This window comes from Paramisgurnus dabryanus, chromosome 22, assembly GCF_030506205.2.
Source record: "Paramisgurnus dabryanus chromosome 22, PD_genome_1.1, whole genome shotgun sequence".
NCBI classification, from domain to species: Eukaryota; Metazoa; Chordata; class Actinopteri; order Cypriniformes; family Cobitidae; genus Paramisgurnus; species Paramisgurnus dabryanus.
The window spans coordinates 29,756,919-29,784,682 of NC_133358.1; the positions used below are offsets into that span (position 1 = coordinate 29,756,919).

General features: G+C 40.1%; 3 protein-coding genes across 6 annotated transcripts in view; all 3 read left to right on the plus strand.

Annotated features, from left to right (window-relative positions):
* rab11fip3 (RAB11 family interacting protein 3 (class II)) overlaps positions 1–13,432 on the plus strand; it is a 33,635-nt gene extending 20,203 nt beyond the window's left edge. The window contains exons 5-14 of one of the 3 annotated variants that reach the window (XM_065258784.2): positions 758–976; positions 4,947–5,081; positions 6,017–6,052; positions 6,137–6,224; positions 6,316–6,560; positions 9,541–9,622; positions 10,607–10,744; positions 10,821–10,976; positions 11,078–11,218; positions 11,309–13,432. In XM_065258784.2, the coding sequence (XP_065114856.1) occupies positions 758–976; positions 4,947–5,081; positions 6,017–6,052; positions 6,137–6,224; positions 6,316–6,560; positions 9,541–9,622; positions 10,607–10,744; positions 10,821–10,976; positions 11,078–11,218; positions 11,309–11,425 (1,357 nt within the window). In that variant the 3' untranslated portion in view covers positions 11,426–13,432. The remainder of the gene's footprint in view (positions 1–757; positions 977–4,946; positions 5,082–6,016; positions 6,053–6,136; positions 6,225–6,315; positions 6,561–9,540; positions 9,623–10,606; positions 10,745–10,820; positions 10,977–11,077; positions 11,219–11,308) is intronic. The other 2 variants (XM_065258786.2, XM_065258787.2) reach the window with 2 other exon arrangements.
* Positions 13,433–14,673: 1,241 nt separating this feature from the next.
* On the plus strand, positions 14,674–24,224 carry telo2 (TEL2, telomere maintenance 2, homolog (S. cerevisiae)). Its single transcript, XM_065258788.1, has 21 exons — positions 14,674–14,795; positions 14,881–15,197; positions 18,224–18,504; positions 18,576–18,644; positions 18,721–18,868; positions 18,970–19,072; positions 19,172–19,240; positions 19,559–19,700; positions 19,826–19,962; positions 21,198–21,304; positions 21,373–21,462; positions 21,550–21,638; positions 21,714–21,805; positions 21,883–21,999; positions 22,081–22,152; positions 22,220–22,384; positions 22,486–22,574; positions 22,736–22,835; positions 22,920–22,984; positions 23,070–23,185; positions 23,270–24,224. Exons 2-21 carry the CDS (start codon positions 14,890–14,892, stop codon positions 23,380–23,382), a joined length of 2,472 nt encoding a protein of 823 aa, XP_065114860.1. The 5' UTR covers positions 14,674–14,795; positions 14,881–14,889; the 3' UTR covers positions 23,383–24,224.
* A 792-nt stretch (positions 24,225–25,016) lies between these two features.
* Positions 25,017–27,764, plus strand: part of ift140 (intraflagellar transport 140 homolog (Chlamydomonas)) — a 36,407-nt gene continuing 33,659 nt past the window's right edge. For both annotated transcript variants that reach the window (XM_065258790.2, XM_065258791.2), the window contains exons 1-2: positions 25,017–25,155; positions 25,733–25,891. In XM_065258790.2, coding sequence (XP_065114862.1) covers positions 25,745–25,891 — 147 coding nt within the window. In that variant the 5' untranslated portion in view covers positions 25,017–25,155; positions 25,733–25,744. The remainder of the gene's footprint in view (positions 25,156–25,732; positions 25,892–27,764) is intronic.

Below are 27,764 nucleotides of genomic sequence, written 5' to 3' on the forward strand. Positions count from 1 at the left end.
GTGCTTGAATCTATTTTATGCAAGAAGTTTTCTGGGAAAAAAATCCATATTACTCCCTTTAGTAAGTAATTTAGGATAATATCATAAAATTCTAAACTTTGTAAGCACACGTGCTAAACTGTTTACTTTAAATGCTTATATCTTCTGTATACGAATGTTGATTCATACCAAAATGCTTTTTTGCATAGTTGTGTTTGACACATGAAAACGTCTCGGGTTACGTATGTAACTGTTGTTCCCTGAGAAGGGAACGAGACGCTGCGTCTCCCTTGCCATACTTCCTGCATCCCTGTAACGCCGTCTTTGGCAATATTTCAGATAGCGATATACTTCTGGTTCCCGCGTCACCCTGTCTTTGTCGTTAAGCCTTACCATTGGTTGAATTTGATATACACGTTCAGACGCACTTACCCCTGGAGGCGTCCCCAAAGTGTCACCGCAGTGACGCAGCGCGAGTTCCCTCGAAAGGGAACTGTAACAATGTATCTTAAAGGGTAACACCATGTAACCTTGCTCTCACTTGAAATGTGTCCCCACATTTAGTCCTTGAATTTGAGGGTATTGGACCTGGAAAGTCCTTGAAAGGTCCTTGAATTTAAAGTTAACTAAGGTGTGGGAACCCTGATTTGAGTACAACAACAAATTTATTTACAGTTTCAATTACATTAACAAGAAAATGTAAGTCTCTTTGAATATCTTGTACTTACTGTAGCGTTCACATACTCTTAACACAGTATATGTGATGTTTTTCTGATAGGTTCACACTGGGCTCTGATTTAAATGGCCACAGTATGATGGCTGTGATTGGAGGCGAAGAGGAGCACTTTGAGGATTTCGGTGAGAGTAACAACGCATCAGACCTGCTGCTGGCCGATCAGGAGGAAGGACGGGAGGCTCTGGAAGAGGAGGGAGATGCAGAGTCACGCCCACACCCAGACAGTCCACTGCCCCGCCCACTGATGCTGCTGACACCTAGGTAACACACAATAAACTTTCAATACCTACAAATAATAGATTTCTCCAAGTCTCAGGTCAATAGAAACAGTGTGGATGATAAAGAAACATTTGTGTGGATGTTTGTGAGGTGGTGATGTTATTATTATACTTGAGATATTATAGGTTAGTTTTTATCTTGTGTATTTTATGTGAGATAGCTTTTAGGGGTGGCACGGTCCATGAAAAAAATCCGAACCGTTCGGTTCGCTTGTCTCGGTTCGGAGCGCGTGTGTACCGCACGGTTCAACGGTTCATGGCATGCGCAATGTAGTCTCATGCCCTGTATGTGACCTCAGATGGCGTGTTTCCCTTTCGCGCGAAAGAAGAGGTGACTGGTTTGGAGTATTAAGTACTGCAGGTTATGTTACGTGTAGAAATGGCAAGTGGGAGAGAAAAGGAAGTCTGCCCGCAGTTGGAGGATGCGCCAGCGTCGTATAAGTTTGGTGTGTGGAAACATATTTTTATTTCATGTTACTTATGATGACAGCGGAAATAAAACAATAGATAGAACTGCAGTCTATGGGTTGAATGTGCTCTAACAGCCACAGGAGATCGCCTTCTCTCCGACCATTTATCTAATCTGAGGTACTGACAACAATGGTTTACGTCTTTTCATATTCAGCGCTATTTTTAGCCTTTCATTGATAAAATTAAAGCGGCTGATTTCCGCGTAGTTTCATTTTGCTAGCGTGTGAAAGTTGCGCGATCTTATTTCAGAAATTGCCCCTCAAAGTAATCAGAAGTGGTCAAAAGTGGACAAAAGAGACTTAAAGAGATTTTAATATTACAGGTGCAAAGGTTATGTTTCTCTCTCGTCCACATAAACTCTCTGTATTAAAGCAGCCTCTCAATGATAAATCTAAGAGCTACACTGAAGTTGGCATTTTAATAAATGCAAGTTATCTTTGTGTGCTAAAAATGCACATAAAGTTCATGTAGATGGCAATACACATTCTCTTTTTTGCCAATTAAATGAAAAGCATGTTGAAATCATCAATGTCTTCCCTCTTGCTCTATCAAAATCTCATCTGGCTTTCCTCAGAGATGGTCCAATGTGCTTAAAGTCAAATTCAGTTTGTGCATGATTACATGATATAACTTTTTTTAATACTGTATCCTAAATTATGGATAATTAATACATTAATAAGATAATACATTTCTGGAGTGTTAAAAATGTAAAGAAAAAATAACAACAAGAACCGTACTGAACCGTGAACCGTGACCATAGAACCGTGATACGAACCGAACCGAGGGTTTTGTGAACCGTGCCACCCCTAATAGCTTTAGAGCAGGTGTATGGATAGTCATATGACAGCATTTAGATAACTGGTCAGACAGATCGCGCTCTGTATTTCATGAGATAACTTTTTAAACTGGGTAAAGGTTGAGTCATTATGGTTATTGTTTAACTAAAGTGCTGGTTGTCAAACTCACAAGAGAGAAGAACATGAAAACACAACATGAACACAGACAGAGACTCACTATAGACACACACTGCTCCTGTACTGTATTATTCACCTCTGTGTAGATCTCTTCCTCTGACCTTCACCAACTCAATGAAATGTTCCTCGTGTTTTTCTCTCTTTCCTCCCCCCTCCTTATGTTAACACTCAAACACTTTACATGAATCTACATTGCGTTTCTCCTCATTTTTAAACTGTTCTCCTCACTTCTCCACTCACGTCCTCGTTTCTCCTCACCTCTCCACTTTTGTACTTGTTTCTCCAAACGTCTCCACTCTTCTCCTCATTTCTTTTTACATCTCCACTCTTGTCCTTACTTCTCCTCATGTCTCCACTGTCCTCCTCATTTCTCCTAATGGCTCCACTGTCCTCCTCATTTCTCCACACTTCTCTACTCTCCTGCTCATTTGTCCTCATGTCTTCACTCTTCTTTTCTCTTCACGTCTCTATTCTTCTCCTCTTTTCTCATTACATTTCCACTGTCCTCCTCATTTTTTCTCACGTCTCCACTTTTCTCCTTATTTCTTCTCACGTCTCTACTTTCCTGCACATTTCTCCTCACGGCTCCACTCTCCTCCTTCCTTCTCCTCACGGCTCCACTGTCCTCCTCATTTCTCCTCACGGCTCCACTGTCCTCCTCATTTCTCCACATGTCTCCACTCTCCTGCTCATTTGTCCTCACGTCTCCACTCTTTTTTTTCTATTCACGTCTCCATTCTGCTCCTCTTTTCTTCTCACTTCTCTTTATTTCTCCTCACGTCTCTACTTTCCTGCACAATTCTCCTCATGGCTCCACTCTCCTCCTCACATTTCCACTCTCCTGCTCATTTATCCTCACGTCTCCATTCTTCTCTTCATTTCTTCTCACTTCTTCTTATTTCTCCTCATGTTTCCACTCTTCTCCTCATTTCTCCTCACATCTCTACTCTTCTGCTCATTTGTCCTCACATCTCCATTTTTCTCCTCTTTTTCCTCACTTCTTTTCTTTTCTCCTCACGTCTCTACTCTCCTGCTTATTTTTCCTCATGTCTCACTCTTCTCTATCCTCTTCTGCTCATTTCTCCTCACTTCTCCTCACATCTCTACTTTCCTGCACAATTCTCCTGACGGCTCCACTCTACTCCTCATTTCTCCTCACTTTCCACTCATCTCATTTCTCCTCACTTCTCTACTATTCTTCTTTTTCTCTTCACGTCTCCTTTTTTCTCCTCACTTCTTTTCTTTTCTCCTCACGTCTGTACTCTCCTACTTTTTTCTCATTGCGTCTCTCTTTTCTTCTCACGTCTCCTCTTTTCTTCTCACGTCTTTACTCTCATCTAATTTCTCCTCACGGCTCCACTCTCCTCCTCATTTCTCCTCACGGCTCCACTCTACTCCTCATTTCTCCTCACTTTTCACTCATCTCATTTCTCCTCACGTCTCTACTATTCTTATTTTTCTCTTCACGTCTCCTTTTTTCTCCTCACTTTTTTCTTTTCTCCTCACGTCTGTACTCTCCTACTTTTTTCTCATCACGTCTATCTTTTCTTCTCACGTCTTTACTCTCATCTAATTACTCGTCACGTCTCCACTCTCCTCCTCATTTCTCCTCGCGTCTCTACTATTCTTCTTTTTCTCTTCATCTTTTTTCTCCTCACTTTTTTCTTTTCTCCTCACGTCTGTACTCTCCTACTTTTTTCTCATCACGTCTATCTTTTCTTCTCACGTCTTTACTCTCATCTAATTACTGTTCACGTCTCCACTCTCCACCTCATTTCTCCTCACGGCTCCACTCTACTCCTCATTTCTCCTCACTTTCCACTCACTTCTTTTCTTTTCTCCTCACGTCTCTACTCTCCTCCTCATTTCTCCTCACGGCTCCACTCATCTCATTTCTCCTCACGTTTCTACTATTCTTCTTTTTCTCTTCACGTCTCCTTTTTTCTCCTCACTTTTTTCTTTTCTCCTCACGTCTGTACTCTCCTACTTTTTTCTCATCACGTCTATCTTTTCTTCTCACGTCTTTACTCTCATCTAATTACTCGTCACGTCTCCACTCTCCTCCTCATTTCTCATCACGTCTCATCTTTACCCCTCATTTCTCCTCACTTTCCACTCATCTCATTTCTTTTCACGTCTCTACTATTCTTCTTTTTCTCTTCACGTCTCCTCTTTTCTCCTCACTTCTTTTCTTTCCTCCTCACGTCTCTACTCTCCTACTTTTTTCTCATTACGTCTCATCTCTACTCCTCCTTTCTCCTCACTTTCCACTCATCTCATTTCTCCTCACATCTCTACTATTCTTCTTCTTTTTCTCTTCACGTCTCTTTTCTCCTCTCTTCTTTTCTCGTCACGTCTCTACTCTCCTACTTTTTTCTCATCACGTCTCATCTCTTCTCCTCCTTTCTCATCACGTCTCTCTTTTCTCACGTCTTTACTCTCTTCCTAATTACTCGTCACGTCTCCGCTCTTCTCCTCATTTCTCCTCGTCTCCACTCTTCTCCTCAGCCCCAGGTCTTTTCCTGCTAGTTTTCAGAGCTTCCTTCAGTCTGAAGCACTGGAGTTTTTCTGCACTCACTGTCATAAGCAGATCAGCCGTCTGGAGGATCTGTCCACACGTCTGCAGCTACTAGAGATGAATAGGTAACACGCCATGAGTTTCCCTGCGTGTTCTGCACACACACACACACACACACACACACACACACATTTCACTGCCTGCATTGTGTGTTTTATTAACATGCAGAGATTTCTACAGTGTGACATGGCCTGTGTTGGTTTTCCTAGACTTGATTTTACCAGATGAAGGATGTTCTTGGGTCAACAAGTTAAAAATCTTTCTCTACCCCAAACCCTAATAGCGTATCTCTAAAATCAGACCCTGGTTGTAAGCCTAAACTTCACATTAACTATAAACTCATCCCTTGAGTCTTGTTGGTCGATTGTAATGTTGATCCAAGAACATTTGAGTTGACAAAATCAGGAAGGCTGTTGGTTTTGCCGTATAGTGTTTGTATATGAGGAATATTTGTGTCGTGGTGAACGCAAACCATCTGCTATAGTTGCTTTTGTGTTTGTGTTTGTGTGTGTGTTTGATGCATGCACAAAAGCGTGTTTGTGAAGTTAATATCAATAATGTAACCGTGTAACTCTGTGTATAATGTGTCATATAATGCTAATTTAAACAGGCTAGTGTTGTAACACAAGTGAATTATATTTAATGGTTCTTCTTGGATTCTCCAGCAGTAGGAAACGCAGACAAGAGCTTAGTTTTCTGACTTCGACTGGCTGTATTTAACAGTTGTGAATAAGACGGACGAGGGAGTTTCTGTAATGGGAACTAAGTAGTACAACATCTCCTTTCACACACCCTTGTTACACCTCAGTTAAAATAACGTGTTTATTTCCATCGGCTGTGAGGTCATCAGCTTTGAAAGGAAAGCATTGATTCAGAGTCGAGCTCCTCCATCTTCTGGATGTTTTTTGACCTGTGGTTCACGGGTCACGGATGGAGAGCGAGTTTTTCCTCTCATTCCTCTCTCTTCCTGACTCTTTCCTGTTTGTTCTTTCATTTTTAGTTCCAGTAAGAGGCTGTCCAGTAAAAAAGCAGCGAGGTGAGAAACTTCTCTCTCAATTTATCAAGCTTCTGTTTTAAACACACCATGCGTGGCCGCTGAATTTTTGTGCGTATTTTTCAGACACCTGCAGCAGTCCACCAATCTGGATGTTATGGGCGATCTGAATCAAGATATTTTGGACCTCGCGGATCGGGACATCACGGACAAGGTAGAGAATCAAACAAATCGTGCCCCAAATGATAAACGGTTCACTTACTGTTACACCTGACTCATATCAAAATCTTTTGTGTGTATGGCAGGTGTTACTGCTGGAGAAGCGCGTGTGTGAACTCGAGACGGATTCGTCGGAGAGCGAGGAGCAGATCGCTCGTCTGCGGCAGGAGAATCTGACTCTGGTTCACCGAGCGAACGCTTTGGAGGAGCAGTTGAAGGAACAGGAGCTCCGCTCGGAGGAGAACACGCTCGCGCTCACTCGCAAACACAGAGACGCTCTTACCAAACTACAGCGAGAGAGAGATCTTGAGATCGAGAACCTTCAGGCCAGGTCAGTGTGAAGACATCACTTATACATATACTTGATTTAATTGTCTGGGACATATCCAGGGCTGTTTACTGCTTACTATTAAACAAAGAGGTGTCTAATTTTATTGGCAAGTATATTTTAGGCAATGTCTCTTAACTATTAGGACATTAAAGAGAGACAGGGGCATCATATTTCTTTCCTAAATGTGTTAATGTGCAAGATGATCATGTACAAGATGCACTGTCAGATTGAGATTTAAGAAGAGATTTAGAGGTCACCTAAAATGGCAATTTTTCCAGATGTAATATAAGGCTTGGGTGTCCCCAGAATGTGCCTGCGAAATGTTTTGGGTGTTCAGGAAAAAGTGCTGTTTGTGTGTGTCTCTTTAAATGCAAATGAGCTGCTGCTTCCCAAAATATACACAATAAGAGTGTTTTAATAAGACAATCACCTTACTTACTTAGTTTATAATGAATGTGTGGTAATGAATTATGTAAAGAAGATTTAAAATGGAAATTATGACCTGGCTTTGGCCTGTGCAAGCGTGCCGCACAAGCCCTGAAAAGTGAAGCCAAAACGTCTCGATCGCCCCCCAGTGACTGGTCCTAGTATAGGTCATAAACCCCGCCTCCCTCATATTATTCAATGGGACTTGAGACCAACTAAACAATTTAATTACACAATATTTTCACTTTTCACCAATTGAAGAGAGCAAACGGGCGTCGTTCATCTTTTTTACGGCCCTATGGATGGTTGTGGGCGGGGCCTGTGCAAAATGACATCACTTTGCTCAGAAAATGCCAACAGCTCGTCCCGTAATGCAGGGTTTACACCAGATCCGGTAGAGGCGGCAAGTGCGAGTGATTTACATGTTAAGTCATTGCAAAGAAGCGATTAGGCATCCTGCGGCGATTTCCGCGCCGCGTTAACCAATCAGGACCTTGCTGTAATAGTGACGTGATTACAGGAAGCGAGCGGAGTTGCAGAAGCCCCTCCCATGACGCTCGAATTTCACGTGCGGCTTTCACGCGCGAATGAATCGAGTAAACTCAAATGTTCAAGTGTCCAACTACGCACAAATAGCGCATTTTTGCCGCCTCTACCGCTTGAGGTGTTACGGGTATTTAAACAAAAGGAGTGGGCAAATTTTTATCATTACAGGGTGGTTGTGTACACACACAGGTGTCACAAAATTATGTTTAAACAACATATCAAAGTGAATTTCTCATGTTAGGTGAACTTTAATATCTTGATCTGTGTTGCTTTCTACTGGAGGAGAGCAGATGTACAGTTTGACGCTGAATCTCTCATTTTTCTCACTTGGCTCAATGTTTAAAGGGCGATTTGCAGGTAAAATTTTTCAACGAATTTGTGCAATTTGCTTGTTGATAATAAACATTTAAAGTGTTATCCATTGTATTTTATGTTGTTGGGTATCACAAAACCCGAAAAAGTATGAAAAAGTACAGCGGTTTGCAATGATTCTCCTTTCCCCCACAACGCACTGTATGACGTCACGCTGGGGAGAGAATTTCCCAAAGCCGCATTGAGAGCATTGAGAATGACTATAGAAAGACGAGTAAAGTACAGTTCTGATAGCGCAGATTATAGATAGATAGATAGATAGATAGATAGATAGATAGACAGACAGACAGACAGACAGACAGACAGACAGACAGACAGACAGACAGACAGACAGACAGACAGACAGACAGACAGACAGACAGACAGACAGACAGACAGACAGACAGACAGATGGATAGGCTAGTATAGAGAGATAGGCAGACAGACAGCCAGATAGCATAACGTTAGCATATCTTCGTGTAGAAAGTAAACAAACAATTAACATACTCGTGCATGCTGGCTTGAGGGGGATGATCCTGCCTGAAATGGGTGTAACTTTATGCGATCTTCAGCACAAACGGTTTTGGCAGCATGTCTCTAATCCTGGAAGCTGAGTGAGGCACGTCACATCTGTTCGCGGGGACCAGCGACCCAAACGCACTCGCTTTCTTACAGCCAGTAGCGGAATGGCAATCGAGAGAGTCGGGACTTTCTCGGTGGGTCGATCTGATAATAGTTATACATTTCGAGTTAACACAGTCTGGCGGCGTGATATGCGTCCGGTTCCCGCAGCCCGCTGGTCAAAGTGCAGCCTCTCTGCTCAACAAAGTATATGAAAGTGCTCAACCTGTTCGGCAGGTCCAAACATGTACAGGATTTATAAAAATACGGTGATCAATGAGCGGTTCCTCCTCAAATGGCATAGTCTGTCGTGATGTAAAAAGCCGCCGAACGCCTGTTTATTACAGTATGTATGCGGTCGGATCCAAGTGTGCTGCAGCTGCTGACTGCTGCGTATAAAATGATCGTGTGATTCGTTATCGCATAAACAATATAACAAAGCATTCTTTTATTTCACAATACAATATATTTGAGATATTATTTGATAGACTAGTAAGTGTGGATTAAGGATGTTTAAAAATCTCTAGCCTGGTGGTCAGGACATGAATGGATCAAATCAGCAGATTTGCGAAGTTTTATTTATTTCCACAGATATCATAAATAATAATTATCATGGTAACTTTGCAGTATAACACATTATATATTTACTACGATGTATATATGATTTCCAAATTGTATACGTAAGTATTAAACAGCAATAAATGTCTCATCTATCTCTATGGCTCTGGCTGAGGCTTCCTTCACTTCTCCCCAACGTGACGTCATCGCAGAATTGCGTAAAAAAAACGTTAATACCAAAAACGTAAAAAAAGTGGTCTTTAAGACCATTTTTGAGACATGTTAAAAATTATACACATATCTTGAGTGATTTATGTACCCATTAATCGACAGTGGTGGTTAACCTGCAAGACGCACTTTAATGAAATCCGGCTGTGTTAACAGAATGGTGTTTTCTCTCTGTGTTTAAATGTTATCATTGTGTGCTTTGCCCTGAAAGAAAATATAATTTTGGATACTTGTGTTTTTGTGAGTTCAGACTGCATCAGTTGGATGAGGAGAACAGCGAGTTGAGGTCGTGCGTTCCCTGTCTGAGAGCCAACATAGAGAGACTAGAGGAGGTACACAACACACACTGACACACACACACACACACACACACACACACACACACACACACACACACACAAAAGTATGGATTATGTAGAAGCAAAGTCAAAAGTTTTATTTAGTTAAATCTACACTGAATCGAGAAAATTCACTTTACTGTCACATAAGTCACATAATATATTATATAGTATATTTGTAGCAATAGCCAACAATACATTATATGGGTAAAAAAAATATTGTTTTTATGCCAAAAATCATTAGAATTTAAAGTAAAGCTTTTTTGCCTTGTCTTAGCCGAGATGTCTGCGATGTGTGTATTAGGCGTCTTTTAAAGGAACACGCAGACTTTTGGGGATTTTAGCTTAATCACCGTATCCCCCAGAATTAGATAAGTCCATTCATACCCTTTTCATCTCCATGCAACCCGTAACCCTATCTGTCGCACCCACCGCTAGCCTAGCTTAGCACAAAGACTGGAAGTAAATGGCTCCAGCTAGCATACTGCTCCCAATAAGTAACAAAATAACGTTTTCCTATTTATATATTGTGATTTGTATAGTCACAGCGTGTACAAATAACAAGACACAGCCATCTTTTAACCGTATACATACTGGGAACTATATTCTCAGAAGGTGAAGCACTGGTACTTGGGCAGAGTGATTTGCTCACAGCACTTTAGAAGCCCCATGTTGAGGAGCAGAGAGTTCACGCAGTTGCGCTAATCACTTCGCCCTTATTGGGAGCAGTTTGCTAGCTGGAGCCATTTACTTCCAGTCTTTGTGCTAAGCTAGGCTAGCGGTGGGTGCATCAGACAAAGTTACAGCATGCACGGAGATGAGAAACGTATGTATGGACTTATCTAACTCTGGGGGATACGGTGAATAAGATGAAGTCCAAAGAGTTTGACATGTTCCTTTAAGCTCATAATTGCTTGTTGTGTTATATATCTCTCTCTCATTTATATTTGATCTCTGTGTAAAAATCTCCCTTTATAGGAGAAGAGGAAGCTCCAGGATGAGTTGGACGACATAAGTGAGCGACTAAACGAAGAATCTGAATCTCGACAAAAAATGTCTGACAAAATGAGTCACGAACGTCACACCAATCACAAAGAGAAGGAGTGCACGCAGGGGGTGAGAGATTGTGTGTTGGCATCACGTGTGTAGTTGTGTGTTTGTGTTCGGTGTTAATGTGTGTGTTTGTGTGTAGTTGATAGAGGACTTGAGAAAGCAGCTGGAACATCTGCAGCTGTTTAAGTTGGAGACGGAGGCGAGAAGAGGCCGATCGTCGAGCAACGGTCTGCAGGAGTACAACACACACATGAGAGAAAATGAGCTGGAGCAGGAGATACGCAGACTCAAACAGGTAAAGACTTAGACTTAAACAGGTAAAGACTTAGACTTAAACAGGTAAACGAGGTTTAAACAGTTATTATAGTAACAGTTATTTGCTCGTTCCGTCTGCAGGATAATCGTGGTCTGAAGGAACAGAACGACGAATTGAACGGTCAGATTATTAATCTGAGTATCCAGGGTGCAAAGAGTCTGTTTACAGAGTCTCTCTCCGAGTCTCTCGCTGCCGAGATCAACAACGTCTCTCGCGGAGAGGTCTGTAATACACACAGCAGTACAACAATTTGTACGTTTCTGCTTTTAGTGATCATAATATTAATTGTGTTGACTTATTTGTGTGTGCAGTTGATGGAGGCAATTCACAAACAAGAGGAGATTAACTTTCGTCTGCAGGATTATATCGACCGCATCATCGTCGCCATCATGGAGTCCAACCCCTCCATCCTGGAGGTCAAATATTAAAAAGAGCAATGATGTCTAATGATGAAGAGTGATTTATAAACTTATAAAGACTGGAGATAAAATTGCACAGATCTGGAATGAATGTAAAGATTTCACTATGTTGATCAACACCGCTTTCATACATAACAAAAATGATTTTATTTGTGTGTGCGTGCATGTGTGTGTGTGATTGGCCTTGATGGTTCTTGTGACTTCCCAATATTTGGGTTTGAGGGACCATATCCCTCTCTTTGCATTTCTGTGTGTTGTTATAACATGAGTGATATTCATCGACTGAATTTCAGTCTACACGCGTGCTTATACACACGCATTCATGAAGTTTTGCAGTGTAAATGTTTTTAAGTTAAATAGCAGTGCATAATACATAAACAATCACACCATCAGCCCATGTGAGGGACATTTGCTGACCCGAGGGTTTTATGTGTGAATATTTGTTTGCGTTTTGTCATTGCGATTTAGCTCAGATTTATTTTGTTTATATATTGGTTATATAATGTACACTCGTGTGTCTTATTTATTACCATGATGCAGAATGCAAAGGATCACGAGTGAATAACACCCACTGGAGGGAGTGTATGGGTTCATGAATCTTTCAGTGTTGCATTGTGGGTAATGTTTTGGTCCTGTGCAATTTTCTGCTGAGTTGCTGGATATCTCCGTCTGCCTCTTCTATCCTGGATTTATTCAGAAAGACTTTGATTTCTTGTACAGAAGACTCTCTTTAAAATGAGATTTCACTGGAGCAACCGTTTATTTTATTTACAGAAGATATTCTTTATTATTTAACTTGTTAAAAAGGTGAAACTTTTAAGGGAAGGTGAAGAAAATGAAGACAATTATTGCTGCAGCGAACAGAAGAAACGGGAAATGAAATGAACTGTTCCTGTTTATCTCGGCATTAAGCACTGAAGGGAATCTCACTGGATATGGACCTGTAATTCCTTGTTTTCAATTCTTTGCTCTTTCTGTTGAATACGAATGTGTTTTTTTGCTTCATATATTTTTATGGACAAAAGAAAGTGAGATACTGTTTGATTTTGTCTTCCACAAGAGCGATGTCTTTCCCTGTATTCCAGTGTTTTGTTATGGATGGACATCTCTCTCATTTGGCACAAGGATAATTATCTCACTTTGGAATTTTGATACTGGTGAAGTGAAGAAATGGCCAGTGATACTTCCAGGATCGAGATTCAAGACTTTTAAATGAAGAATAACACATTATGTTGATCTAAATATTTTGTTTCTTTAGTTTGGATTGTGCAAACTCGGCACTTAACGTCCAGTTTTTCTCTCTGCTACAAAAGTTTAGTTTGGTTGATCAGATCTTTATGAAGGATGTTTTGTAAAGGACAATGGTAGAATAGGGTTTAGGTTGAGGATAGGTCTGCTATCTTCAGCTTTTATTATTGACCAAAGGATCTGACCTTCTCATCCGAATGGTCTACTGCTGTTCTCGTCTGTATGGCTGTTTAAGAGCTACTGTAATTATATATGATGGACACTTTAACTTACAAGAAACACTTTTGCCTCTGAATTTAGGTTGGCTGATTTCCTTGGAAGAACTGAATTTATTGCTATTGATATGTTTAATGTTTAACAAATCCTGTTTAAAATGTGAACATGATTTAAGAAAAAACAACAACAACAATTCTGCACACATTTCCAGTGTCCAAAGAAAACATTTCACAGCTTGGGAGGAGTTCTGCTTGCCACTTAGACTTTAAAAGCCTATTAATAGTTACACATAAATGTCAATACAGAATAAAACTGAAGAGGCAGTCCTTGTAACAAAGGATACAATTGTAAAAATGTTTACTCTTAATTGTTAAGGTAACTGTATAAAGGAAAACTATCAGTATTGTCTTCTGTTGAATGTTTTGCTTTCTTTTGAAGATGACCCCCTAAGATGTATCTTTTACTGTTCGGGGGTCTTATAGATTTTCAAATAATTGTATGAAGGTTAAATGAAAACTGAAAAGAAATTAGTCACCAATAAATTAAGTGAAAATACCTGCTTTGTTGGTATTTTGTTTTAATGCTTATTTGGGCATATTGCATTTACAAACACCTGTTTAATAAGGATAGAATATGCAAAGACATAGAATAGACAAAGACATAGAATAAAATAAGAATAGAATAGACAAAGACAGAATAAAATAAACAAGAATAGAATAATATAAAATAGACATAGAACAGAATAGAATAGAATAGACAAAGACATAGAAAAGAGTAAACAAGAATAGAATAATATACAATAGACATAGAATAGAATAGAATAGAATAGAACAGAATAGAATAGACAAAGACATAAAATAGAACAGAATAGACAAAGACAGAAAAGAGTAAACAAGAAAAGAATAATATACAATAGACATAGAACAGAATAGAATAATATAGAATAGAACAGAATAGAATAGACAAAGACAAAATAGAATAGACAAAGACATAGAAAAGAGTAAACAAGAATAGAATAATATACAATAGACATAGAATAGAATAGAATAGAACAGAACAGAATAGAATAGACAAAGACATAAAATAGAATAGAATAGACAAAGACATAGAAAAGAGTAAACAAGAAAAGAATAATATACAATAGACATAGAATAGACATAGAATAGAATAGACAAAGACATAGAAAAGAGTAAACAAGAATATAATATAATACAATAGACATAAAACATAACAGAATAGAATAGAATAGACAAAGACAGAATAAAATAACCAAGAATAGAATAATATACAATAGACAAAGACATAGAATAGAAAAAACATTGTCTATGTCACAGAATAGAATAGAATAGAATAGAATAGAATAGAATAGAATAGAATAGAATAGAATAGAATAGAATAGAATAGACAAAGACATAAAATAGAATAGAATAGAAACCTAACCTAAGGTTACAGTATGAAAATGTATAAAGAAACATCCATACAGACATGGAAATGTGTACTTAAGAGACATTACATTATAAAGACACTGACACATAAAAAATTATTGACTAGACAGTACCTGAATTTTTTATGGTCATATAAAGCCTGTTAAAATCAAAACAATAATAGTAATATCCAGACCTGGAGAATTGATAAAATCATGAAAGTAGAAGTAGCTTGATGTATTTATTATTTACTGCAAGGATACACTGATGTTAATGTTTTATACTTTAATGTGTTCTGTAGCGCCATCTAGTGACAAAAATTAAATTGACTGACGGTCGATAGGAACCTTTATTTTAGATATATGCTTCCAGACGGACGCTTAATTTGGCGCACTCACGTGTAAATACGACTGATGCTGCAAGTTGTGATGCTGCAAAAATGTGATGTTAATTATTATTTTTGACTGAATTATGCAACTAGAAAATAGAATGTAAGTGAATTTATCACCTGTATATACAAATGATTTAGTTTGTTATCATTATGGTATTTATATCATATGGAAAATGATATTACAGTAAGCAAATATGGGATCTGCCGGTTGTGAGGTTCCGGTCCGGCTGCAGGTGGGCACGTGTTTGAGGACTCTCTCCACGTCACGAGACCCCCGGGAGATTTCGAACGCTCTCCGCGCGCTCACGCGATTCCTGGAGGACTGCGAGTTCACCCGCCTGCACTACACACACGCGCTTCAGGTGTTGGTGAGCGCGCGAAGCTCTGAATGGTTTGGCAGTTTATGTGATGATGAGATCACGAGGCTATGGGATGAGTTTGTGTTCAAAGGTCCACCAGACCAAACACTGCTGGTTCTGCTGGACACCATCAGCACCACTGGGTGAGGGACGGAGAGTGGGTGTCTGTCTGTCTGTCTCTGTCTGTCTGTGAGTTTTTTTTTTTTTTAGTCTGTCGGTCTCTGTTTGTGAGTGTGTTTGTTTGTCTGTCTGTGAGTCTGTCTTTCTGTCTGTGAGTCTGTCTGTCTTTCTGTCTGTGAGTCTGTCTGCATGTCTGTCTGTGAGTCAGTATGTGAGTCTGTCTGCCCATCTGTGAGTTTGTCTGTGAGTCTGTCTGTCCGTCTGTGAGTCTGTCTGTCTGTCTGTGAATCTGTCTCTCTGTTAGTCTGTCTGTCTGTGAGTGTCTGTCTGTGAGTCTGTCTCTCTGTGAGTCTGTCTGTCTGTCTGTGAATGTCTGTTTGTGTGTGTCTGTCTGTGAGTTTGTTTGTTTATCTGTCTGTCTGTCAGTATGTCAGTCTGTCTGTCTGTCTTTCCATCTGTGAGTCTGTCTGTCTGTCTGCGAGTCTGTCTGTCTGTCTGTCTGTGAGTTTGTTTGTTTGTTTGTTTTGAGTCTGTCTGTCTCTGTCTGTGAGTTTGTTTGTTTGTCTGTCTGTGAGTCAGTCTGGCTGTCTGTTTGTTTGTCTATGAATCTGTCTATCTGTCATTCTGTGTGTCTGTCTGTGAGTCTGTCTCTCTGTGAGTCTGTCTGTCCATCTGTGAGTCTGTCTGTGAGTCTGTGTCTGTCTGCGAGTCTGTCTGTCTATGTGTTTGTTTGCCTCTCTGTCTGTCTGTCTGTCTTTCCGTCTGTCTGTCTGTCTGCGAGTCTGTCTGTCTGTGAGTTTGTTTGTTTGTCTGTCTGTGAGTTTGTCTGTCTGTGAGTTTGTCTGTTTGTTTGTCTGTGAATCTGTGTGTCTGTCATTCTTTGTGTCTGTCTGTGAGTCTGTCTCTCTGTGAGTTGTGTCTGTCCATCTGTGAGTCTGTCTGTGAGTCTGTGTCTGTCTGCGAGTCTGTCTGTCTATGTGTTTGTTTGCCTCTCTGTCTGTCTGTCTGTCTTTCCGTCTGTCTGTCTGTCTGTCTGCGAGTCTGTCTGTCTGTCTGTCTGTGAGTTTGTTTGTTTGTCTGTCTGTGAGTTTGTCTGTTTGTTTGTCTGTGAATCTGTGTGTCTGTCATTCTTTGTGTCTGTCTGTGAGTCTGTCTCTCTGTGAGTTGTGTCTGTCCATCTGTGAGTCTGTCTGTGAGTCTGTGTCTGTCTGCGAGTCTGTCTGTCTATGTGTTTGTTTGCCTCTCTGTCTGTCTGTCTGTCTTTCCGTCTGTCTGTCTGTCTGCGAGTCTGTCTGTCTGTCTGTCTGTGAGTTTGTTTGTTTGTCTGTCTGTGAGTTTGTCTGTTTGTTTGTCTGTGAATCTGTGTGTCTGTCATTCTGTGTGTCTGTCTGTGAGTCTGTCTCTCTGTGAGTCTGTCTGTCCATCTGTGAGTCTGTCTGTGAGTCTGTGTCTGTCTGCGAGTCTGTCTGTCTATGTGTTTGTTTGCCTCTCTGTCTGTCTGTCTGTCTTTCCGTCTGTCTGTCTGTCTGCGAGTCTGTCTGTCTGTCTGTGAGTTTGTTTGTTTGTCTGTCTGTGAGTTTGTCTGTTTGTTTGTCTGTGAATCTGTGTGTCTGTCATTCTTTGTGTCTGTCTGTGAGTCCGTCTGTGAGTCTGGCTGTCTGTCTGTGAGTCAGTCTGGCTGTCTGTTTGTTTGTCTATAAATCTGTCTATCTGTCATTCTGTGTGTCTGTCTGTGAGTCTGTCTCTCTGTGAGTCTGTCTGTCCATCTGTGAGTCTGTCTGTGAGTCTGTGTCTGTCTGCGAGTCTGTCTGTCTATGTGTTTGTTTGCCTCTCTGTCTGTCTGTCTGTCTTTCCGTCTGTCTGTCTGTCTGCGAGTCTGTCTGTCTGTGAGTTTGTTTGTTTGTCTGTCTGTGAGTTTGTCTGTCTGTGAGTTTGTCTGTTTGTTTGTCTGTGAATCTGTGTGTCTGTCATTCTTTGTGTCTGTCTGTGAGTCCGTCTGTGAGTCTGTCTGTCTGTGAGTCTGTTTGTTTGTCTGTCTGTCTGTCAGTATGTCAGTCTGTCTGTCTGTCTTTCCATCTGTGAGTCTGTCTGTCTGTCTGCGAGTCTGTCTGTCTGTCTGTCTGTGAGTTTGTTTGTTTGTTTGTTTGTTTGTTTTGAGTCTGTCTGTCTCTGTCTGTGAGTTTGTTTGTTTGTCTGTCTGTGAGTCAGTCTGGCTGTCTGTTTGTTTGTCTATGAATCTGTCTATCTGTCATTCTGTGTGTCTGTCTGTGAGTCTGTCTCTCTGTGAGTCTGTCTGTCCATCTGTGAGTCTGTCTGTGAGTCTGTGTCTGTCTGCGAGTCTGTCTGTCTATGTGTTTGTTTGCCTCTCTGTCTGTCTGTCTGTCTTTCCGTCTGTCTGTCTGTCTGCGAGTCTGTCTGTCTGTGAGTTTGTTTGTCTCTGTCTGTGAGTTTGTTTGTTTGTCTGTCTGTGAGTTTGTCTGTCTGTGAGTTTGTCTGTTTGTTTGTCTGTGAATCTGTGTGTCTGTCATTCTTTGTGTCTGTCTGTGAGTCCGTCTGTGAGTCTGTCTGTCTGTGAGTCTGTTTGTCCGTCTGTTTGTCTGTCTGTGCGTCTGTCCGTCTGTGAGTCTGTCTGTCTTCTGACAGTCTGTGTCTCTGTCTGGGAGTTTCGTTTGTTTGTCTGTCTGTCTGTCAGTATGTCTGTCAGTATGTCAGTCTGTCTGTCTGTCTTTCCGTCTGTCTGTCCATCTGTGAGTCTGTCCGTCTGTCCGTCCGTCCATCTGTGAGTCTGTCTGCAAGTCCGTCAGCTAGTCTGTCTGTCCGTCCGTCTGTGAGTCCGTCTGTGAGTCTGTCGGTCTGTGAGTCCGTCTGTTAGTCAGTCTGTGTGTCTGTCTGTGAATCTTTCTGTCTGTATATCTGTTTGCCTAAATGTTTCTGAGATAACCTTTGCTGCTCTCTCCCTCTCTCATCTCTCTCTCTCTCTCTCTCTCTCTCTCTCTCTCTCTCTCTCTCTCTCTCTCTCTCTCTCTCTCTCTCTCTTTTCTACACACAGGGAATGTGCAGGTTTGGAGCGATGTGTGTCTGTATTAGAGAAGTTTCTCTCTGTTGGTCGTCTCGAGGTGTTGTTATGGTCCAGGTGTAAAATGGGTGGAGTTTCTTCAGACTCCTCCCAGCTGACAGAGACTCTCATTGGTCACCTTGCAGCTTTACCCTCCATCACCTCGAACCGTCTGCAGACACAAACGCCTGATGCTTTCTTACCACATCAGTACTACACACTGCTCGCTACCAACATCCTCAGCATACTCGAAAAGACGTGCCGAGCTCTCAGAGGTATCACACACAGCAGCGCACATTATTATGACACCAACATTACATTATTCATAAGCGTCTTTTTGTTTTAGATGGCCAAGACTGCTCTCTCGGGTTTGTGGCTCAGGTGTTGGGAAAAGTTTGTATACAAGGAAACGCCCGTGAGTTTATTTTGTTGTTCATTGCACAAATAATCAACACTGCATTATGAATCTGATCTCATCTGTTTGTGCACAGCACTTATTTTTGAGACGCTGGTACCTCATCTTTCTTCCCTGACCCGTGCGGATCCGTTGTGCCAGCGTGTGACCCAGAAACTACTTGAGAAAATTCCAGAACGATGCATGGAGTCGGTCATCACGGGACTCGTGCGCAAGCTCAGCGGGTTAGTGGTGTGCTTGGAGATTGTGAGTGACATTTATGTGCCTCACGATGGCTTTAGTTAGTTTTCTGTAAGTCGACTAAAACTCTCTGTTTGTCGCCCAGGGCAGCCGCAGTTTCCAGGCTGATGGGAAATCTGGTCGTGACCAATAGGAAAGCTCAGTTTGTTCTCACACATAAGCTTGTGTTACAGCAGTATCAGCATCCGGTAAGTTGCAGATGTCTTTACCTAATTAAATATCTCAATATGCATGAATTAACATGAATATTATTCATTTTCTCTTGTTTTTTTCTCTCTCGATGACAGACACAGCTGTTAAAATCTGTTCTTGGATATTTGGCTCTGAATCCAGAGCGCAGGCCGCTGCTTAAACAGGTTTCACTCCTCTTTTTGCTAGTCCCAGTTCAATAGATAAGGGGTTTTCAAATTGGGATCCAGGGACCCCCAGAAGGTTTCAAGGAGTCCAAGAGATAAAAGATGTGCTTTATATTAAAGTTTGTATACAATTTCCTGTCCTTTACTATTTATAACAAAATATAGATATATATATTTTTAGGAAAGTGGTTCCTTGCTAAAGGTTCCTCATATTTGGGGGTCCCTGCCATCAAAAAGTTTAAAAACCCCTGCAACTGATGACCAAGTTTTAAAACAGAATTGATAGTCGTATCGTATGTGTGTTGTGTTTGTGTGTAGGTACTGCGGTGTGTGTGTCAGGTGTGGTGTAACAGCAGTGCTGTCAAACACACGTGTGTCGAACAACAGCTGTACGTCAGCAAAGCTTTACTGCTGTGTGTTGCATTACTCGATGATTCAGAGATAAAGGAACTACGGGAAGGTAACACACGAATACAAACACACATAAAACCTGTGTCTGAATTGAAACCAGTTTATCAGTTTACTAAAAAAGTTTAATATCTGTAGGTTCTTTCTAGTGTATTAAGATGTTTTTATGTTCTACAGAGATGCTGCAATGCATGCTGGGAGGTGTCCAGTGTCGACTCGACAGCAGTACTGAACGCATACGCCGGATGGGTATGGTGGTTGGCGAGTGTCTTAGTCAAAGGTTGGACGTCCCTGGATCACAGTTAAAATTCCAGGTGATTTGTGTGATTGGCTATAGCGAAATCTGGCACAGGTAGATTTCTTCCCATTACCCACTTGGACGTAAGCGTAAAGTAACGCATTAAAGTCTGCTCTCGACTTGTGCAGATGATAAAAAAAACATGAAATTAAAAACTCGTGTTTCATTTACAGGTTTTGCAGACATGAGAAGAGGTACACCAGTATAGCTTTTGACAGATTTTCCATTGGTATTTTAAATGACAATACGGACTATAGGCGGTGACGTCAGCTGTCACGTTTACCATTACCGTTCAAATTGAAATCGCAAACTAAAAATGTGCCCAAATATAGCAAAAAAGTTTTTGCGTTCGGGTGAGGTGGTTTTTCAGTTTTTTCGCATTTACAGGTCACCTGATGTGCGTTAAAGTCACATGATCATTCTTTAAACATGGTGCGGTATGTTTGGTTGGAGGATGTGGCGTCACAAGAACCCTCAAGAGCATGACATCAAAATACAGCTAGAGCGAGTTTTTGACTAATTTTTGTGGCACCATATGAAGGTGAACACTCCTGTCGTAATGGTTTTTGAACGGACTTATTGCGTGCAGGGTTTCCACAGGTCCTTGAAATCCTTAAAAGTTTGTGAATCTGGGGGAAAACATTCAAGGCCCTGGGAAGTTTTTGAAAATATACATACTTAAATACAGGTCATTGTCAAGTGCTTGAATCTATTTCATGCAAGAAGTTTTCTGGGAAAAAAATCCATATTATTCCCTGTGTAGTGTAGGATAATATCATAAAAATTCTAGACTTTTTAAGCACACGTGCTAAACTGTTCTCTTTAAATGCTCTTATATCTTCTGTATGTGAATGTTGAATTATACCAAAATGCTTTTTTGCATAGTTGTGTTTGACACATGAAAAGATAGTGATATACTTCCTGGCTTCCACGTCACCCTGTCTTTGTTGTTAAGCCTCACCATTGGTTGAGTTTGATATACACATTCAGACGCACTTACCCCTGGAGGTGTCCCCAAAGTGTCATTGCACTGACGCAGCGCGAGTTCTCTCGAAAGGGAACTTTACCAATGCATCTTTAAAGGTAACACAATGTAACCTTGCTCTCACTTGAAATGTGTCCTTGCATTTAGTACTTGACTTTGAGGGTCTTGGACCTGGAAAGCCAACATCTTATCGAGCCAGATTACTTTAAATTTAAGGTCTGTATAATTTGCTTTGTGGTGCACACTTTGACTGTTTTATGTGTTAGTATGAGCCAGACGAGGAGACCAGAGAGCTGAAATCACTTATGGAGTCTCCATCTACTGAAGAAAGTGAGCAGTCTCAATCTGAACATCAGCCCGATGCCTCCAGCAGGTAAACAAACGCACATTTTCACATGAGCATGTTTATGGGACATTTGCATGACGTATGTTTTGTTCCAGCCTCCAGCCTAAGAGTTTGACGGATCAGTCAGTGACATCACAGCCGGTGACCTCACAGTCTGGGCATGGCAGTGATTCTGAGTTGGACAGGTACGTTAACACACACATGGTAACTTCAGGAATGTGAAGGAAGTTTTTGGCTGAAATCTTAGATTTTTCTTTATGTCTCTTCTTAAGCGATGATGATCTGACTCCATATGACATGTCAGTTGATCGGGAGAAGAAAAAATCCTCTCCGCCCCGTTACGTCCGAGACTGTCTGGAAGGTAATCTAGAGACGTAAAGTAGCGGTTTATGAAATTACAATTGACTATTGCTTTATCTGACCGCTTTTATTGTAGCTTTAATGTCATCTAATGATGCTGAACGGGTGGAGCTCAGTCTACAGGCGGCAGAAGGTCTTCTGAGGAAGAACGTGAAAGCTACACAAGAGGTCAGAGATCATCACAAAAAATCCTTATTAAATAAACACCTGTATTTTCATGGCTCACTCGTGATTATCTGTCACAGGTGAGCGTTCAGTTCAGTAAAGTGCTGCTACATCTGGACGACAGGTACAACACGCAAGGTTTTCACACAATGCGACAAAACGCCATGGTGGCTCTGACTGTCACAGATATCAAACCCGTAAGACTTCAGATGTTATAATCCTCTTATACGGTATGCATATAAACATTTCATCCTCTAAAAACCATTTGTGCCGTATAGGTGGTGGAATATTGGACTACAGAGTTTTATTCACTAAACTACAGTCTGAGACAAAGATTGGACATCCTGGAGGTCAGTACGATGACAAATGGTGTCCCATAACCTTAGGATTTAAATAATTAATAAAGATCTTTTCTAGGTCTTGGCACTCTCCGCTCAAGAGTTGTCTGAGCCAATCACAAACAAGCACACCAGAGCTCAACCAATCACTGCTGTAGCTGCCCAAGAGCAGGGTGATGACATCACACACTGGCGGCAGATTGTGGAAAAACGGATTCAGAGCAAAACAAGACGCGTTAGCAAGGTGAGGTACAAGTTCGGCATGTATAACATCTAAAATTTCAAGATTTTAAGGTGGCACCATTTCCATGCTGTTTGCTTAATATTTTTTTTTATCCTGCTCAGGGTCCTGCTCATCCTGCTAAAGCCGTTCCCAATCGTTACGCTCCTGTAGCCGGGTTTTTCTTCTTCCCTCTGCTCAGAAACTATGACAGGTCTGTTTGCATGCAAACATTTGCTTTAAATGTTTAAATATACTCAGTGGTAGAGCATTGCATTAGCAGCGCATAAGGTCATGGGTTCGAACACATACTGATAAAAATGTATATCTTGTAGTCGGCATTGATTGAGTTATAATGCATATTCTTGCTTTTAGGCCACAGGTGACCTTTGATCTTTTAGGGACTGATCAGTTGGTGTTAGGAAGGTTGCTGCACACACTTGGACTGCTCATGCACCTCGCCATCAATGCACCGGTATAAACGCATACATACACATACTGTGTCCTTAGTAAAGTAGGCAGTATACAGTGTATGTAAGTAATGGTGTGTGTGTCACAGGTTGCCTCTCAGATGGGCAGAGCTCTGCTGGACTTTGCATGGGCCGTACGTTTCCACACTGACCAGTAAGTTTGTGTTGCTTGATCTAAGCACTTAAATTCACTGTATGTGCTATTCACATGTTATGTTTTGTGCTCTCTATGACATTAGGATGGTAAGAAGAGGTGTTTTGTTTGCGGTGTGTGCTGTGCTACTGAGCATGCCCAGTGAGAACTTACTGACTGAACTGAGCGACGATCTGATGGAGACCCGAGCCTGGCTAGCAGGTACTGATTATTTGTATGGGTATATTTACGGGTATGTGTGTGTAAGTGATGTTTTGATAAGACAATGCATTTCTTTTTGTGCAGATGTTGCCGAGAACGACTGTGACGCAGACTGCAGGAGTTTGGCTGTACAGAGTTTAATATTACTGGACAAAAACCTTAAAACTCAACTGAAGCTACCAGATCTGGAATCATGAAAGGGAAATGACAAGAAATGTATTTATGGGATCTGCTCAGCACCTGTATAGAGAAAAAACAAGACGCTGATCTGAAATAGAATCTGTTTGAATTTCATGATGCTGTCTTGATGATAATGTTATTATTGTATGTTTCTCAAATAGCTGTACGTATTTTATAGCAAAACATTAAAACAGCTCATAATGTGTCAAAAGTCGTAGACATAAATAGGAAGTTCGGGTGCTGCATAAAAAGTAGCTCCTCCCTCTTTTAAAATGACCAATAGCGTTTAGTTTACCTCACAGCTTGGATTCTGATGAGAAGCTGAAGTGCACAATGACATCATGAAAATTGTTGCTCGGTATTGGTGGAGGTCAGAGTTTTGAATGGGTATGTCTTGTATGCAGTGTTTTGGAGCACATTAGTTTATAGATATCCAATCTTAAAGGCCCAATAAAGTGTCATGAAATTTGACGTGGTAATGTTAGTTTAACTGAAACAGGAAGTCAGAACGAAACTATTGAGAAGACCCTCCCCCTTTTTAAAAATAACCAATCACGTTTTACAGTTCAGCAAAGATGCACTGTAACAAACGTAAAGGGCGGGATGCTTCAGCATCTAAAGAGAATTTGATTGGACAGGAAATGTGATGAGAAGCTAAAGTGTAGAGTGATGTCATAAAAATTCTATACCTTTTTTAGCGCACATGCCAAATTAGGTTTTGAATGCTTATATCTTCTATATAAGAATTTTGTCAGTGTTTTGGACAATACCAGTTTATATTTATTCTTAAGCCTAAAGTATTTATAATAAAAATAAAAAAGTGTAAATTTAATTTTATGGGGACTTTAAGGCTAACATATTCCTGTTAAAAGATTAAATACTTGTTTTTTGATTAGAAAATACACTTTTGTCTTTGATTTGAAAATAATTTTGTTCACTTTGAGACTTTAAAGATTTATTTATTATACATATAAGGGTGGTTTCCCGGTCAGGCATTAGCTTATACCAGGACTAGACCTGAGTTTAATTAGAAAATATAACTAGTTTTAACAAACATGCCTTACTAAAAACATTACTTGTGTGCATTTTGAGGCAAAACATAGGGCACTGATTTTTTTTAAGACATGTAAGTGCAAGTTGTTTTCAGTTTGGACAGCTCTTATATTTATTTTAGTCTAAGACTAGTCTAATCCCTGTCCGGGAAACAAACCCAAAGTGTTTAATCGCTGCTTCTGTATTAATGGATGCTGTAATACAGGTAAGTGTCACATATCCACGTGATCCAAACTGGAATTCGCGAGAGGTTTGATAAAAAAAATTCAAATTGAAAAAAGTACAAATAAATCATAAAATGTAAATAAATAATTATATAAATAAACAAAAATTACCAAATGAAAGTCCAATAACAGGTAACAAAAGCAATAACGATGTAAAATACTGATAAAAACGGGTGAAAAAAAATGCCATGTTTGGTGTTAAACATACAAATGTGCTATTAAATATTAAAATATTAATTTAAAATCTAAGGAGTTAACTAACCCTAAAGGACAAAAAGTTTAAAAACAAGGACCTCATTAAATATTCCAGTCGTCACAGAACGCGTCATCAGGACCCGCCCCCCGCGCTGCTGCTTCTTGAGTTGTCTGGGCAACAGAAAACGACGCTTCGCTGCTAAAGCGTTTCGTAAACATCGAAGGGCTTTTTATATTGTTTTTTTTTATAAACCAAACATATGCTGCGAGACAAACACGCGCTCCTGACACGGCAGTGCGGATTTGAGGAGGTTTCAGGTATTTTTTGTTTGAACAGTCGTTATTTTAAACGTTATTAAAGAGACAGGCCTCAGTGTGGATTAGCTAACGGCGCTAGCAGCAGATTTAAAGACATTAAAATAATAAACAAACAAATACTGTCGTTAAGTTTCGTTATTGTTATTCAAATTGTTTATTCAACTGTCATCAAAGCAGTTACTTTAAGTTTTGAGATGCAGGTTTTTATCCACAACTTCACCAGAGAAGCGAACCGTTAACTTTGAGCAGCCATAGTTACAGAAAAGTGCCATGGTGCTGTTACAGTATGTCCACGTTTTCACCACGCTCCTTCATGATAATGCCATGATATTCTTTAACAAACATTTCATTTAATGTTTCATTTAAATATCATCATGTCATCCTTGTATCACAGTACCCTGGTGTTATCATCTGATATATCATCACTATATAATAGTACATCCACACAGCAGTTATAACTTATTTTCTAAACAACACAGCATTTATATTAAAGCTGTCAATCTGTTTGACCAAAAATTTGTGCAGGACATTTATAGTATGTGTCTTATTGTGCATTAATAAAGTCTGAATTGTATAGATTTGTAGATTGATGGCTGTGTACTTTGATCATCGCATTGATGCTCCTGACAGCAGAGGAGATGCTGTACTCATCTCATGGCACTCCAGTGTTTGTGTGCTGGCCGTGGGATCTGTCAACACATCTACTGGAGGAAGTGTGGATCTTTATCTGCAACAGGTGAGAAGACATTCAAATACACTTCTGTTTATACCTTTACACTTCCCACTGCTTATTTAAGCCCTTTCTGTGTTGGGTGGGGGTACACCTGATGTACACCTTCAAATTTATATAACTCTGGCATATTTTGTTAGCCTAATCTTTGGTCTTGTTTAAAGAAGACTCTTTAAAGTTTTTCACAGAAATGTCTGGAGGTAAAAAAATTATAAAAATTGTTTAAAGGTAGGGTAACAGATTTGATCCTGAAACATTTTTAGTTATGCTGGTTAAAAGTCTCCTCACATTCTGATAGCAATCACTATGTTAAGTTGTTTAAATGTATTTGTAAAAATTTATGTCATCTGTGAAAGGCGTAGGACCAAAAAATGTTCAACAAATCATAGATTTCGGTCCGAACGGACGTTTCCTTTTATGTCCCTCATACGTAAGCGTAATTTGAATTCCCACCGCGCAGCGAGTCCACGCAGATACCATACGTCATCGGCGCGTTCACGTGCGCTCTGTCTGTAAACAGCGAGAACAGCAAACTTTTCTGCTGAATTGACAACCTACACAGGAGCAACAAAACTAAATGCATCTTTTATAACAACAACAGCAAAAACTGCCTGGATCAGCAAGAGCAAAAACCCAAATTAACATCGGTAACTTTACTGCTTTACCGCGAGATGCAAACAGCTGCAGGAGGCAAAGGGTCTGAAAGGGTCGTTGCACTGTTTATTTTGGTAAGGTAGGTACGCGATATGTTTGTATTGAGATGGATTCATATTCTACTTTGATGAAACATTGTGTTGCTTATGAAATTTGTGTTCGTTTTCCGGATTAGCATAACAATATAGTTACTACGTCTACACAATCGAACGTGTGCTTAAACTAATTCTGATGTAAACCAGTTGTTTATGTTGGTTATTTTTTAAATGTTATTCACTTTGTACTGCAAAGTTTTCTCACTGGTGAATGAGACATGAGACGTGACCGTCTGATCTGTGCGTGTTCATGTGTTTGGAAAGAGGCGTGACTGGATGGTGATTTGACTTGAGGGTGGGATCGGGATTTCATTGCTAGGCGGCTACCGTTAGCATTTTTCAAAATGTGTTACCCTACCTTTAAGCAGTTTACATTTGTTGTAATAAATAGAAAATAATGTAATAAGGTATATATTTTATACATGAATAATATAAAAATAAATAAATAAATAAAATGTAAGACATAAGTCCAGTTGTTATTCAAATTTCAAGTTAAAATCACAAAAAAATTAGGTTTGTGTCCCACTTTTAGTGGTTTTACCAACAACAGCCACTAGATGCCAATAGTTTACTACATACTCTTGTCACAAATTAATAAATTACTGTCACTGCATTATTATTATTACTGCTAAAACGTTTTGAAATATGAAAACTATAATCTTAGACATTTTCAGTGAAATATATAGGCTGGGTTTACACTGCAGATGCCCAATTCCGTTTTGTTGCTTGTATCCAATTTTTTAATGCCCCGCTTACATCTTTTAAACGTGAGTTGTATTGCGATATTTGAATTCTTTATATCTGTAACAAGACATCACATTATTTCTATCATCGGATGACCTTGAAATATGAAAACTACATAGAGCTTTCCAGTGATATATAGTTGATGTGTTTATATAGTTGAGATGATATAGTCAAGGTTTTATATTTTTAGGATAGGGTTTTAGTGTTATAAAAATATAAACACTATGGGCCTGCTTGTGACCTCTGAAACTGACTTTCACTACGTAATTTTCCCCCAAAATGGTAATGATATACCGTATGAAAACTACACTCTTAGAGCTTTCCAATGATAAATAGTTTGTCACGATTGTTTAGATTTAGAATAGGGTATTAGTGCTATACATGTA